Raw genomic sequence first — 16143 nt, 5'->3', positions numbered from 1 at the left:
GAAAATTAGAAGAAATTCATTACTGAAAATCTAATAAATTTTGTTCTATTAGTAATACTTACATGTTGGAACTGAATCTGTAATTTTTGACTTTGTTCTGTCAACTCTAAGAATTCTCTCATTGTCTCATCCTTTTCTCTCCTAGCTTGTTGTAAATTAGCGGTGAGCTGGGTTATGATGCCATCTCTTTGCTTAATGGCAGCTTCAAATTCTTGTAACTAAAAGACATCAGTGAAAATAAAAAGTGTCAGACTTATTTTTTAAACAAAATTGATTATTATAGGTAACTATTCTTCAAAAATATAATATTCAAAATGCAATGACAGAATTATGATAATTTGTAAGTAACCTTAACCATTTTCGTCTGTATCTGAAAGATTAGCTTGCAGAAATTGGCTTTACTTCCAAATCAACTTAAAAAAAAATTACTAGGTTTAACTTCTCCATTTATCTGCTTCCAGAAGGACAAGTGCCTTTATATTTAGGGATGCCCCAATCTGTTCCTAGGCAACATCATCATAGACATATTCAATTCTCACTTGTTTCTGGAGAGGCCAAAACTAAAATGTATTCTGTCCTCCTCATCAATGGCCTTTTTCACCTTGCTTTCATAACTGACTTCCACAAACAACAGATGTCATTCTAACCACAAGCGCTTACTTTTACAAGGACTCACTGACATTTTTAATGAGTTTAGGTCATCATATTCTGATGTGGTTTGCACCATAATTTTCTCTCAGGCTGATTACAAAAACACCAGAAGTGATTTCTGCCTAGCTATCTCATAAAAGATTAAGCAAAGTTGTTTGTGATACGTGTAAGGACAAATATGATGAGATGACTTAAGTTACTATTTAAAAACCTCATCTTTAAAGACTGTACATATACTATCATCCAAATTTCCTATTTTTGTCTCAGTAACAAAAGCCACATAACATACCTGCTGCAGTCCATCAGTCCCGTAGGTGGCTCTCATTTCTTCTAGTTCTCTGTTCAGCTCTTCAATTTCATGCTGTTTACCAGCCAATTCATTTTCCATCATCTCTAGGTGGGTCTGATTGTACTGTGCTCCATGTTCAGAATAAGAATCATCAGCACCAAATTCTTCTTCCTAAATCAATCCAAGATTTTTAATAATTCATACCAACAACATTCCTCAGGAAGAGGGATTTAAACACTGAATTCCATAGCAAAATCCACTTTAAAATATCACTTATCACCTGAGAGTTTACTGGAATGACAACCTACTTTGTTATTATTGTGATATATACCTTAAAAGCAAAAACAAGATACTGCAAAATCTGTTACAATTGAGCTTTTATAACAAAATGTGGCTAATTTTGTTTTGTTAAACATTAAAAGCATTTAGAAATCACACACAGAAAGAAGTACATGCAGGAAAAAGCTCTGTTAGTAAGCCAGATGGTTTTAAATAGTATAAAACATTAGTATTGTGAGTAGTTTTAAATACTGTACCCTTAATAAATTTGTAGGCTTTTCTGTTCTCACAAAACTGCAACCATTTACCTGTACAAAAACAATTTCCTGATATATTATGATTTTAGACAGAACTTTATTTAAAGCTAACAATTATATTTCTGCTAACTATATTCATGCATCTCTTATGCATGGGGAAAATGCCTCACTGGCAAAAATAGACAAAATGATTAAATTTAAATATATAAAAGACATTATGATCATTTCAAATACCAAAGATTCCCAAAACATTTGAGTGCTAACAATGCAGAAGACATGGTACTATACATTTTTGTTTAAGTGAACTGAAGTTCTAAGTGCAGTTTCTATTTTGACTTCAGAGGGGTAATTATAAACCTCAAGTTACTAAATCCTCGTCTACAAAATCCTGCCTTATAATCATTTAAATAACTTTTTTGATTAAGCTCTATTCATTTTAAAGTAAAATTGTTTACTGGTGCAAATTCACTGAAGGTTGGTAATCAGGTCAAGAAGTATGAGATGAATAGGTGAGGAACAGTCTCCCAACTTTCCCTGGGGGAAATGACAGCCATGTCAACCCTGACTGATGCAGAGATTTTCCATAACATATGTTTGCCTCTCTCTATCACAAACATTTGATGATGGGAGGAAGAAGAATGACCGTATACATCTCAAGGGCTGACCTGGTGGGAGATTAATTTCAGAGCAAATAATCTATTTAATAAACCCTTCCTTCCCCCAACAGTGCACAAAAAAACTTCACTTCTGCTTACATCTTAATTATTCATAATCCTACGTTAACAGAATCGAAGATAATAAAGTTTGTACTGTTGGAATACATAGACTAGAATATCCCAGAGTTAGGATATGGACTACATCTTTTTAAAAGTGAAGATACAGGGCGCCTGGCTTGCTCAGTCAGTAGAGCATGTGACTTGATCTCGGGGTCATGAGTTCAAGCCCACCCCACTTTGGGCGTGGGACCTACTTAAAATTAAAAAAAAAAAAAGTGAAGATACTAATTAAGAGTTCTGTAACAGAGTTCGATTCCTTTGCTTTTTTTCCTAAGGATAACTTCTGAAAAATAAAGTAAAAAAAAAATTTCATCTTTATAGCAATACAATATTACAATTTGTGAAAACTATCAGAAGACAGGAGTACTAACTCTATTAAGATTATTAATATCAAGTCACTTGAAATAACTTTCCAATTAAATACTCCTAAATTTCAATTAGCTTTTGATTCTGAAATGAAGCAGTTTGATAAGCATCTACTAAAATTTTTACAGTTATAGTATAATGAAATGGATTTTATGAATATTTTCAAATATATTTAGGAAGGATACACATTTAAGTGGAGATGATGTAACTATAATAAATCATCAATTTATAATGACCGTATCTAACACATTATGTAGCCAAAGTTCAGCTTAATTTTTCTCTAACTTAAGCAAAATTACACTCGAAAAACTCTCATGTATTGGCTTCTTAAAATACATGACCATTTTCAAGACTTAATTACATGTTATTATAACAAACATAAAAATCATTATTAAGAAATTTTTAATTTAATACTATGTAAATAGATAATAAAAAATTATTCACCAGGACTAAACTAATATAAACTATATTCTGAAGTTAGAAGAGAAATTCTCAGCAGAATCCTGGGATCATTAATAGTTGGCATTATTCTATTTTTTTAATGTAATTACTTTATTGATAGCTAAAGGGTACAGCATTCATCCCTTCTTACATTAGTCTTCTAACACTACACCAGGTAAACCTTAATATGAAAGTAAATTAATAACCTGAAACAGGAAGATTAGATTGATAAACTCAGATGAAGAAAAGCCTTTCTCTTCTTTCTTTTTTTTACTGTGGCATTTGTCAAAGTTATTTAATCATTAGGCTGTACTAATATATTCTTTCTGAACTCACAGATATATTCAATCTGTATGGAGAACATGAAGACTTGGGAAAGTATAAGTAAGGTACATTTTCAATTTTAAAATGTTCTGTAGAGGTATCATCTCATTAAAGGTACTGCTATTCAGAAAGAATCAGAGGAAGAAAATTTTTATAACCATAAAATGGCCTTTACACCAAAACCTTTTCCTTTCAGTGGATGTTAGTTTAAAAACATAGAAGACTGGGGCGCCTGGGTGGCTCAGTCGTGGGTTTGAGCCCCACATCGGGCTCCCTGCTCCGCAGGAAGCCCGCTTCTCCCTCTCCCACTCCCCCTGTTTGTGTTCCCTCTCTCGCTGTGTCTCTGTCAAATAAATAAAATCTTTAAAATAAAATAAAATAAAAACTAGAAGACTCACTATTAATATCTTATCCTATTATACTTAATTTGGTACTGTTTACATTAAAAATATTAATAATGGATATCCCTATCAAAATACCATCAACTTTTTTCAAAGAAATGGAACAAATAATCCTAAAATTTGTATGGATATTTTAATAAAATAATCTGATGGTTCAAAACAGTTCATGAAAATTAGTTCAATGTGCCTCGGTGACTCATGGAATTGGAGCCAAGTAACTAATGAGATTAAGATCATCCATTTCAAGTCAAAGTTGACTATCAAATACCACACTGTGCACCTTAAATACATACAATTTTTAATTGTCAATTATACCTCAACAGAGCTGAGGCAGGGAGTGAGAAAAAAATGAGGTGAGGTTAAAAAAAAATCAAAGTTAAAAGACTAAGTTTATATAACTTTATGGCTAAAGGCTATGTCTCCCACTCGAGCTAGTCATTTCATAAATATCCTGAATCATACAAATAACTTGGTTAAGAAGCACTAAATAATCACATGAAATCCAAAATGAGAGTATCTGCCCTACTGTCACTTCATCTTTCCATACTTAACAAAGCATATTTATTTACCTGTCATGTGTCTAGGTTGCCTCCAGCATTTGCAACTTTCTCCAAATAACCCTGCTCAAAGGGTATCAATAAAAATATTTCATGTACATAGAGCATTCTGGATATGAAATGTCCCTTCATGGAAGACTGAACAGATTAAGTATAATTTAAATTAATTTGTAAGAAGGGCATTTTTTACGCAGTCTGATTCCTCTGGTATATGTAATTGGGTATATATTTATATAGAAGAGATCTTACTAGGGGCGCCTGGGTGGCTCAGTCGTTAAGCGGCTGACTTCGGCTCAGGTCATGATCCCAGGGTCCTGGGATCGAGCCCCGCATCTGGCTCCCTGCTCCACGGGAAGCCTGCTTCTCCTTCTCCCACTCCCCCTCCTTGTGTTCCCTCTCTTGCTGTGTCTCTCTCTGTCAAGTAAATAAAATCTAAAAGAAGAGATCTTACTAGGTATCACAGGTATCACAGGATAATATTATCTAATTCTTTCTAGGCCTGAATCCATTATTCAATCCAATGAGAATACCAGCCAAAGAAGTCAAGAAAATTAAGTGCATACCATATCTACATGCATAAAATTTCCAATCTAAGTTCTAAGTAACTAATCAGGATCTGAAATCCTTTTGAGAATAATTTTTTAAAAGAATTCTCATCACATATTTCATTTACTTAGTGTGAAGATAAAGCATATTTCTACTGAAGAGCAGTAAAAAAAAAAAAACCCAAACTTTGTTGATTATCTTTTTTTACCAAACACCATGCTAAATATTATCAAATATAACCCTCACAACTACACTGTGAAGATCTCACTGTTTTAAAGGTGAAAAACTGTGTATCAGAGTTGAAATGACGGGCCCAGGTTGACTTGGGGGTGATGAGGCTGAAATTTGAGCACAAAGCTCCAAAGCCCCTGTTCTTTTTTATTACCTTACTTCCCTACATACCAGAAAAATGACAGCGATATTTTAAAAAACATACAAGATAATTATGTAGCCTACGATTCAAAACTGTAATTCTGAAATTTTAAAAATGCTCCAATGCAAACAAGAGCAGCCAAGATTATTAACTTTGCAAATCTGGCATTTGTAATGAAGTTATAATCTATGTATTTCCTACAAAGGAATTTCCTTTGGCAGGGAGGGTGTGATATTAAGAGATAATTCCTTAAAATTTCCAATATGAAAATCCTAACAGGGTGAGATTTATTCCTCAATTTACAAATTTAGCTGATGATTCTTCTGCCTCCTGAAAAGGTAACTGTGGCTTAGAAGTCCCCCTTCATTCTAGTTCTGTCAAACCAGTTTTTTTTTTTTTTTAATAACATAATGTATGATTTGTTTCAGGGATACAGGTCTATAATTCATCAGTCTTACACAATTCACAGTGCTCACCATAGCACATAACTTCCCCAATGTCCATCAACCAGCCACTCCATCCCTCCCACCCCCCACCACTCCAGCAACCCTTAGTTTGTTTCCTGAGATTAAGAGTCTCTTATGGTTTGTCTCTCTCTTTGGTTTCATCTTGTTTCATTTTTGCCTCCCTTCACCTATGATCCCATCTTGGTTCTCAAATTCCATATACAAGTGAGATCATATGACAACTGTCTTTCTCTGACTGACTTATTTCACTTAGCATAATACCCTCTAGTTCCAGCCACGTCGCTGCAAATGGCAAGATTTCGTTTTTTTGATGGCTGCAAAATATTCTAGTGTGTGTGTGTGTGTGTATACACCACATCTTCTTTATCCATTCATTTGTGGATGGACATCTTGGCTCTTTCCATAGTTTGGCTATTGTGGACATTGCTGCTATAAACATTGGGGTGCATGTACCCCTTTGGATCACTACATTTGTATCTTTGGGGTAAATACCCAGTAGTGCAATTGCTGGGTTGTAGGGTAGCTCTATTTTCAGCTTTTTGAGGAACTTCATACTGTTTTCCAGAGTGGCTGCACCAGCTTGCATTCCCACCACCAGGGTACGAAGGTTCCCCTTCCTCCGTATCCTCACCAACATCTGTCGTTTCCTGACTTGTTAATTTTAGCCATTCTGACTGGGGTGAGGTGGTATCTCATTGAGGTTTTGATTTGGATTTCCCTGATGCCAAGTGATGTTGAGCACTTTTTCATGTGTCTGTTGGCCATCTGGATGTCTTCTTCGCAGAAATGTCTGTTCATGTCTTCTGCCCATTTCTTGACTGGATTATTTGTTCTTTGGGTGTGGAGTTTGATAAGTTCTTTATAGATTTTGGATACTAGCCCTTTACTTGATACGTCATTTGCAAGTATCTTCTCCCATTCTGTCAGCTGTCTTTTGGTTTTGTTGACTATTTCCTTTGCTGTGCAAAAGCTTTTTATCTTGATGAAGTACCAATAGTTCATTTTTGCTCTTGCCTCCCTTGCCTTTGGTGGAGTCAAACCAGTTTTAACATCATTAACAGGAATAGTCAAAGCTTCAAAACTAGCCCAGAGTGTCACGGATTCAACCAGCCCCCATATTAGCAATCTTAATGAGACATTTTTAAACATTTCACAATCAATCAATTTTTCTACTGCTTCCTATGGACAAAGAAAATATGTGACTCCGTCAGAGTATAATTCATCATGAATCCAGGCCCAAAATATGTAATATCACAAAGGTTATGATCAAATCAGGTCAATCTGTCAAAAATTATTTCATAAATATCTTTTTTCAGTGTAATCTTCTAAGTAACTGTTTTTTCCAATTATAAATCAGTTAATCCATTTAGTTTTTGTGATCTCCAGTAAAAAGAAAAAGTATCAAAGGATAGGTCACATAGTAAAGAGAAGTATCTTTCCTGAAACTTCTGTTTGGAAAAAAAAATACATATGCATGTATAGATATATATATATTCATGTACACAATCATTCATGTATATAACAATAAAACATATATGTGATTATATATGCAAATATGTAGAAATTATACACATATACATGCAGTATAGATTTCTTGTTGTTCAACCATGGTCAACATACTCTAACTTTTAACTGTAGAAATTATATTTAAATATTACTTGTACCTTATTTCAAAACACATCAGATTTACTAGGTATCACAGATAGTTTCAATACATTCTTCTGGACCTCATAATTCCCACCAGTTTTATAGTTTAAAAAAATCTAGGCAAAAAATAACTTACTGTAATAAGACTTTCCAATATTACTGTTTTCAAAAAGAGAACTTGAAAATCACAATCTTTTGACGTCCTTACCTTTCAAATCTGTATTAATAAAAATTAAAGTTACTCTCTTATCCCAAAGTGAGAAAATGGCTATATAATTTTAACCAAATTTCAAAGGCATATATGAGATGGTCTGATCTATGGCCACTTGGCTTATAAAAAATTTACCTTACTGTAAAGAAAAAAAATGCACTTTGTGGAGTCCTGGGGTATCCCAAAGACATAGGCAGTTCAGGCACAAAAATACCTGAAACTTTCAATCAAGAAAGACAAACTATAAGAACTAAGGCATTAGAAAGAGAGAAGATTGCCGACCAGGAGGGTCCCGAGCTCACCTCTCCCCACACACCAAGGCTGCAACTACATATACTGCAACTCACTGAGAACGACCTGAAGACTAGCAGAACAGCTCTTCCACAGCTAAACATAGATAGAAAAAGCCACATCGAGAAGGGTAGGAAGGGCAGAGATGCAATCAGAAACTAAACCTCCCATGCGGCAACCCACAAGCAAGAGAGATATCACAGGTGTGAAGGTCCTCCTTGAGGAGCAAGGGGCTCAAGCCCCACATCGGGCACCCCTCATCCTGTCAATCTGCACTGGGAATATGAGCTTCCATAAATATCTGGATTTAAATCAGCTTAACTCTGGGAAAGCGGAGGGCTATAAGAAACCAATACTCTACTCTTAAAAGGCCAGTCAGTGTACAACAGCACCTACTCAGAGACCCAGCCCAGAGGTAGCAGTTTGAAAGCGCCTGGACTGTATTACATGAAGGAGATTTATTAATTTTAGGGCATGTGCCACACGGGCAAGGATCTGCAGGAACTTTCTCTGGGAATGGAAGTGCTGGCAGGCACTATTTTTCTTGCCCTCCTTCAGCCCAGCTGGCTTGACACTGGTGGGCCCCCATCCGGACACTCTTCCTAGCAGCACTCACCCTGCCCTGATGTTCCCCTGCAGAATCATTCTAACCAACCTGACTGCCCTGGCAAGGGCCCTTCCGAAGTGACTCCTGGTCTAGGGAGTCTCACCCACTTGCATGCCCATGACCGTGGACACTGAGCCCCCCAGCCAAGTCACACTGCATCCTAACCCCACCCACCAGCATACCTGAAGCAGCTGCAGCCAGGCCTCTTAGCCAGCCATGTTGGGGCCAGCCCTACCCACCAGTGTACCCACAGCAGTTGCAGCCCAGTCACTATGTGCAGATGACATGATACCATATATAAAAACTCTAAAGACTCCACTAAGAAACTTTAGAATAAATGAATTTAGTAAAGTTTGCAGGACACAAAATTAATACACAGAAATCTGTTGCATTTCTATACATTAATAATAACTAGCAGAGAAATTAAGAAAATCCCATTTACAATTTTATCAAAAAGAATAAAGTATCCAGGAATAAAGTTAACCAAGGAGGTGAAAGACCTGTACTCTAAAAACTATAAGACACTGATGAAAGAAACCAAAGATGACACAAATAAAGGGAAAGATATACCATGTTCATGGGTTGAAAGAATTAATATTGTTAAAATATCCATACTACTCAAAGCAATCTACAAATTCAATGCAATCCCTATCAAAATACCAATAGTATTTTTCACAGAACTAGGACAAATAATCTTAAAATTTGTATGGAACCACAAAAGACCCCAAATACCCAAAGTAATCTGAGAAAGAACAAAGCTGGAGGGAACACAGTCCCAGATTTCAGACCATACTACAAAGCTACTGTAATAAAAATAGTATGGTACTGGCACACAAATGGACACATAAATGAATGGAACAGAATTGAGAGCCTAGGAAAAAACCCATGTTTATATGGTAACTAATCTACGACAAAGGAAGCAAAAATACACAATGAGGAGAAGACCGTTTCTTCAATAAATGGTGCTGAAAACACAGGACAGCTACATGCAAAAGAATGAAACCACTCTTACACCATATACAAAAATAAGCTCAAAATGGATTAAAGACCTGAAACTATAAAACTCCTAAAAGAAAACATGGGGAATAAACTCTTACACCTCAGTCTTAGGAATGTATTTTGGGACCTATCTTGTCAGGCAAGGGCAACAAAAGCAAAAATAAACAACTGAAACTACATCAAACTAAAAAACTTCTGCACAATTAAGGGAACCCATCAACAAAACTAAAAGTCAACCTACTAAATGAGAAAAGATATTTGTAAATGACATATCCATTAAAAGGTTAATATTTGGGGCACCTGGGTGGCTCAGTGGGTTGGGCATCTGCCTTTGGCTCAGGTCACGATCTCAGGCCCTGGGATCAAGCCCCAGGTCAGGCTTCCTGCTCCTCCCCCCTGCTCGTGTTCTCTCTCTCTCAAATAAATAAATAAATCTTTAAAAAAAAAAGGTTAATATCCAAAATATGTATTAAAAAAAAACCTCACAGCAGAGTGTATAATGCCAAGTGAAATAAGTCAGTTAGAGAAAAACAAATGCAATATGATTTCACTCATATGTGGAATTTAAGAAATAAAACAAATGACCAAGGAGAAAAAAAGAGACAGACGAAGAAACAGACTCTTAACTAACAGAGAATAAACTGATGGGTACCACAGGGGAGAAGGGTGGGGGATGGGTGAAAGGGGCTAGGGATTAAAGAGCACATGTATCATGATGAGCACTGAGTAATGTTTAGAACTGATGAATCACTATATGGTACACCTGAAACCAAATATTAACACTGTATGTTAACTATGTTAGAGTTAAAGTAAAAAACTTAATAAAATTTTTAAAAAATTAAAAATAAATTTAATAGAAAGAACTCATAGCACTCAACACCAAAAAAGAAAGAAGGAAAGAAAAGCAAAAAAAGGAAACAGCCAAACAATCCAATTAAAAACTGAACAGAGGGCCTGAATAGACATTTTTCTAGAGAAGATATAAACATGACCAACAGGCACATGAAAAGATGCTCATTATCACTCATCGTTAGGGAAATGCAAATTAAAACCTCAATGATATATCACCTCACGCTTGTCAGAATGGCTATTTAAAAAAAAAAATGAAATAACAAATGTTGGTGAGAATGTGGGACAAAGAGAACCCTTGTATACTATTAGTGGGAAGGTAAACTGGTGTAGCCACTATGGAAAACAGTATAGCAGATCCTCAAAAAATTAAAAATAGATCTATATGATCCATTAATTCTATTTCTGGGTATTTATCTGAAAAAAATGAAAACACCAATTTGAAAAGATATATTGCACCCCTATGTTTATTGTAGCTTTACTTACAATATCCAAGACATGGAAGCAACCTAAGTATCAATCAATAGATGAATGGATAAAGAAGATGTAACATATATATGTGTGTGTGTGTATGCGTGTGTCTATATATGTATATACATACATATATATATATGATGGAAAATTAACCATAAAAACAAATGAAATCTTGCCATTTGTGACAACATGGATAAGTGAAATAAGTCAGAGAAAGGGGCGCCTGGCTAGCTCAGTAGGTAGAGCATCTGACACTTGATCTTGGGGTCATGAGTTTGAGCCCCACGCTGGCTGTGGAGATCACATAAATAAATAAATAATATTTTTAAAAAAGTCAGACAAAGACAAATACCGTATGATTTCACTTATATGTGGAATCTAAAAAACAAAACAAATGAACAAACAAAACAGAAAGAGACTCATAAATATAGAGCACAGACTAGACTGGTAGTTGCCAGTGGAGAGGGACTATAGGGCAATGGGTGAAATAGGTATAGGGGAGTAAGAGGTACAAACTTCCAGTTATAAAATAAATAAGCCACAGGGATGTGGCATATCCCACAACATAGGGAATATAGTTAATATTACAATAATTTTGCATGGTAACAGGCGGTAACTACACTTACTGTGGGAGCATTCTGTAATGTGTATCAATGTTAAATTACTATGTTGTACACCTGAAACTAACATAATAGTCTCTATCAAGTATACTTCAATTTAAAAATGATTAAAAATAATTTTTTAATTATGTTCAGTTAGTCAACATACAGTACACATCATTAGTTTTTGATGCAGTGTTCAACAATTCATTAGTTGTTATAACACCCAGAGCTCATCACTACACGTGCCCTCCTTAATTTTTTTAAAAAGACTAGCCATTATAGAAAGAAAAAAAGCAGTGTTGCTTTCATAAAGAAGCCCCAAATTTAAAGTCACAAGGCCAGATTCTCTGAATTGCAAGTTGTGATTTTTTTTGTTTTTATTTATTTATTTTTTTAAAGATTTTATTTATTTATTTGACAGAGAGAGACACAGCGAGAGAGGGAACACAAGCAGGGGGAGTGGGAGAGGAAGAAGCAGGCTCCTCGCAGAGCAGGGAGCCCGATGCGGAGCAAGATGCAGGGCTCGATGCGGGGCTTGATCCCAGTACCCTGAGATCATGACCTGAGCTGAAAGCAGATGCTTAACGACTGGGCCACCGAGGCACCCCTGCAACTCGTAATTTTAAATTGAGATACTTTCCCTATAGGCAACTTTATGTAGTGTAAATCAGGTACCAATTTATTTATTCAACCCTGGTTAATTATCTTCTTGACCAGACTACCAATAAGTATATTCCCAGCTTTTAAGCACATTAAACTTTTGAAGTATCAAAGTTTTTACTCCCATTTGCAATTCAAAACAGTAATCTTTTCACTTAAGAACATGATTTTTTTTTGGGTGCCTGGGTGGTTAAGTGTCTGCCTTTGGCTCAGGTCATGATCCCAGGGTCCTGGGATCGAGTCCCGCATTGGGCTCCCTGCTCGGCAGGAAGCCTGCTTCTCCCTCCCCACTCCCCCTGCTTGTGTTCCTGCTCTATCTCTCTGTCAAATAAATATATAAAATCTTAAAAAAAAAAGAACATGATTTTTTTTCTTGGTATTAGAAACCTACAATATATCAAAACTTAAGGAATACACTGAGTTGCTGAACCATTCAGAGTAAGGAATAATTTTCAATATCCTCAAATTCTGAACCAAAGAAATGATAATGATATCTGAAACAATAAGAAAAAGAAAACAGTATGACATATATTTATTAATAATACATAAAGAAGGTATTTACTAATGTGGCCAATGCCTACATTAGCTTTTATCACCTAAATTAAAAATCACTATTGCAGCATTAATTTCAACAAATGAATTTATGTAATTATATAGAATTAAAGCATTTGTAAAAAGCATCACTCAGAATGTGAAATAGTCTGTATAATGAAATATTTACTGTGTTGAATATGGATACCTTATTACGATAATTAATCCTAAATCTCAGTATCATTTTCCTAGAAACTTAAAGGCCTCTAATTAAGGCCCAAGCTATTCAGATTTAAGACCTTAGTTAATAACCTGAAAAAAATACAGAGAAAAACATAACCTTCAGGTTTCTAGGTCATTTACATTGTATTTTGTTATGCTATACTTCATTATATTTATAAAAATACATAAGCAGGTGAGTTGCAAGAAATAAAGTATTAATAAGTTTCAAAATAATACATAAAAAGTTAATCTACATAATATTACTTATTCTTACCTCTGAACTATAATCATCTGGGGTAGTTGAAATCTCACTTTCTGGCTAAAACAAAAATAAAAACCAATTACATTAAAGCCTTCCTCCCCCACCCCAAACATTGTACTTGATTAACCCATTACTATTAGTAAAATATGATAGAAAATTCACATAAAAATATCACTAAAAAACTAGTAAAAATTATTCAAGCATTTAAAAAAAATTTTTAAGTATGTGGATTTTATTTTATTCATTTTTTAAAAGTAAGCTCTGTGCCCAACATGGGGCTTCAACTCACAACCCTGAGATCAAAAGTCATATGCTCTACCAACTGAGCCAGCCATACGCCCCTAAACCTTTAAAATTTTCACTCTATGAATCACAATGGCTAACTAACACATCTGATATTTATCATAAAGCATTTTTCTAAATATAAACGTATCAAGAGGTACTTTCACACCGGGTCTTATATACATTACAAATCATTTATAAGACAAGCACGAAATAAGATATCATCCCTCTAAATCTTATGTCTCTTTTAAATAAAAGAAAGTCGTAAAATGTTACTCAAAAGAAGTCAATTTCTTCAAAAAGAAAAATCATCAGCGTGCCTGGCTCAGTTGGTAGAACATGAGACTCTTGATCTCGGAGTCGTGATTCCGAGCCCCACAATGGGCTTAGAGATTACTTTAAAAAAAAAAAAAGGGTAAAAAAAATAATCACCAAATCTTGAGGCTAGAAAAGTAGTAAGAACTTGAAGAAAAATAACAATCTTCATTGTTACTAATACCTCTGCGGCTTATAAAACACTAAGACACTCCTGTTTCATTCTTACATCCCTCGGATTTGGGTATGAAGTGAGTGGCTTTTCTGACCTTCCCTTAGTTTAGAACCACTAGAAAGAGGTTCCTTCAGTTCAGAACCACTAGGAAGTTTCCTCAAGGAGGAAACTTAAATTTTCACTGCTTTCACTGTTCACCCACTCACCTAAGAATCTCAATTTACAAGTGAGAAAAGAGACCTAGATATTTCACTTTTCATTCAACAAATATGAACAAGCACTGTCTCCTTTCCCATCTATACTTAAGGAAATTTTACTCATCACTCAATACCAAGTTCTAAGTCTACCTCCTCTCTGATGTAGTAACTGATGCCAGGAACAGAAATAAGCTTACCCCTATTCTAAAATTCTGTCATAGGGGTTCCTAACTTATATGACCCTCTTTCAAATCTAAAATACTTTCATGACATAAGTCCTCATGGCCGATTCACTTATGCCTTTCAAACAACTATAGATTAAATGTATATCGTGTACTAAAAACTGTGTTACTGAGGATGAAATGGTGAACAAGACACTCTTTGCACTGGAAATGCTAAAACTCTAGTGAGAAGCCCAAACATTGATTTGTTATGCAGAAAAAGATAACAGATACATCTTCAAACCACGTCAAGCAACAGAGTTGCCATATTACATCATTTAAAAGATCCAGATTTCAACAGACAATTACAAGATACACAAAGAAAAAGGAAAAGTATGGCCCATATAGAAGAAAAACAAGTCAGAAGAAATGGTCCCTGAGGAAACACAAATACTAGACTTCATATACAAAGACTTTAAGTGAGCTATTTTAAATAGAGTCAAATAAGTGAATAAAATTAAATCTAAAATACTAAAGAAAAGTATAAGGATACTGCCTTACAAAATAAAGAGCATCCCTATAAAAGAACCAAAGGAGGGAACCTGGCAGGCTCAGTTGGTGGAGCATGAAACTCTTGATCGTGAGGTTGTGAGTTCAAGTCCCATGTGGGGTGTAGAGATTACTTAAAAAAAATAAAATTTTTAAAAATAATTTTTTAAAAAAGTAAAATAACTGAAATGAAAAATTCATTTCAGGGGCTTAACAGATCTGTGAAGAATCAGCAAACTTTAATATACAGTTCAATTGAAATTATGCAGTCTGAGGAAAAGATTAAAAAACAATGAAGAGGGGAGCCTGGGTGGCTCAGTCGGTTAAGTGTCTGCCTTTGGCTCAGGTCATGATCCCAGAGTCCTGGGATCGAGTCCCACATCGGGCTCCCGGCTCAGCGGGGAGCTTGCTTCTCCCTCTCCCTGCCGCTCTGCCTACTTGTGTTCTCTCTCTCTCTCTCTCTGTCAAATAAATAAATAAAATATTCTTTAATAGATAAAATCTTAAAAAAAAAAAAGAAAGGGCGCCTGGGTGGCTCAGTTGGTTAAGCATCTGCCTTCGGCTCAGGTCATGATCCCAGGGTCCTGGGATTGAGCCCCACATCAGGCTCCTGGCTCAGCGGGGAGCCTGCTTCTCCCTCTCCCTCTGCCTCTCTCCCTGCTCATGCTTTCTCTCTCTGTATCTCTGTGTCTCAAATGAATAAATAAAATCTTTAAAAAAAAAAAAAGAAGAAAAATGAACAGAGCATGAGAGATCTGTGCAACAATATCAAACATACTAACATGCATAATAGGAGACCCAGAGGAGGGGAAAGAAAGGAGCAGAAAGAATATCTGATGATACACTGCCCGAACACTTCCCAAATTGGATGAAAAACACTAATCTACATATCCAAGATGCTCAACAAATTCTAAGTAGGAAAATCTCAAAAAGATCCACTCTTAGCAAATCTTTAACATCCCTGACCTTTTGAATAAAGCTCAAATCCTATATATTATCTAAATCTTTCTGTTTTCATATAAATATGTCAGGGTACAATCTAAATTGTAATTATTACCCGTCTCACACAGCACTCTTTCTCCTAAGCATCCCAGCCTTCTCTACTCCGGTTTTAGTTGGTAGCTCCATCCCACCCACCATCCCAGTCCACTTTTAAATTCTCCCTCATCGCCTTCTTCTGGAAAATCACACCATTAAAGAGAAGAAGAAAACCAGCCTTTATTTTGGGCCTTCTATGGGCCAGGTGCAATCTCACCTTTACCATCCTCCCACCCCCAACATTCTGTAATGCTTTTAAAACTAAACTTCCTACAGTTTCCAAGTCATATCATAGCTTCATGTTCTTGTGGATGTTGCTTTTTTATCACAGAGGTTGCCTTGGT

At 35.5% G+C, this 16143-nt stretch overlaps 1 protein-coding gene across 10 annotated transcripts in view; it reads right to left on the bottom strand.

Moving 5' to 3' along the window:
- The window catches only part of AKAP9 (A-kinase anchoring protein 9), a 197697-nt gene that overhangs the window by 115673 nt on the left and 65881 nt on the right, over window positions 1–16143 (bottom strand). For 7 of the 10 annotated variants that reach the window (XM_027574908.2, XM_027574907.2, XM_027574911.2 and 4 more), the window contains 4 exons: window positions 13095–13139; window positions 1477–1527; window positions 941–1111; window positions 63–218 (listed from right to left, as the gene is read on the bottom strand). In XM_027574908.2, coding sequence (XP_027430709.2) covers window positions 63–218; window positions 941–1111; window positions 1477–1527; window positions 13095–13139 — 423 coding nt within the window. The remainder of the gene's footprint in view (window positions 1–62; window positions 219–940; window positions 1112–1476; window positions 1528–13094; window positions 13140–16143) is intronic. The other 3 variants (XM_027574910.2, XM_027574915.2, XM_027574916.2) reach the window with 3 other exon arrangements.

Source organism: Zalophus californianus, chromosome 12 (genome assembly GCF_009762305.2).
Source record: "Zalophus californianus isolate mZalCal1 chromosome 12, mZalCal1.pri.v2, whole genome shotgun sequence".
NCBI classification, from domain to species: Eukaryota; Metazoa; Chordata; class Mammalia; order Carnivora; family Otariidae; genus Zalophus; species Zalophus californianus.
This window is presented reverse-complemented; position numbering and strand designations above follow the sequence as displayed.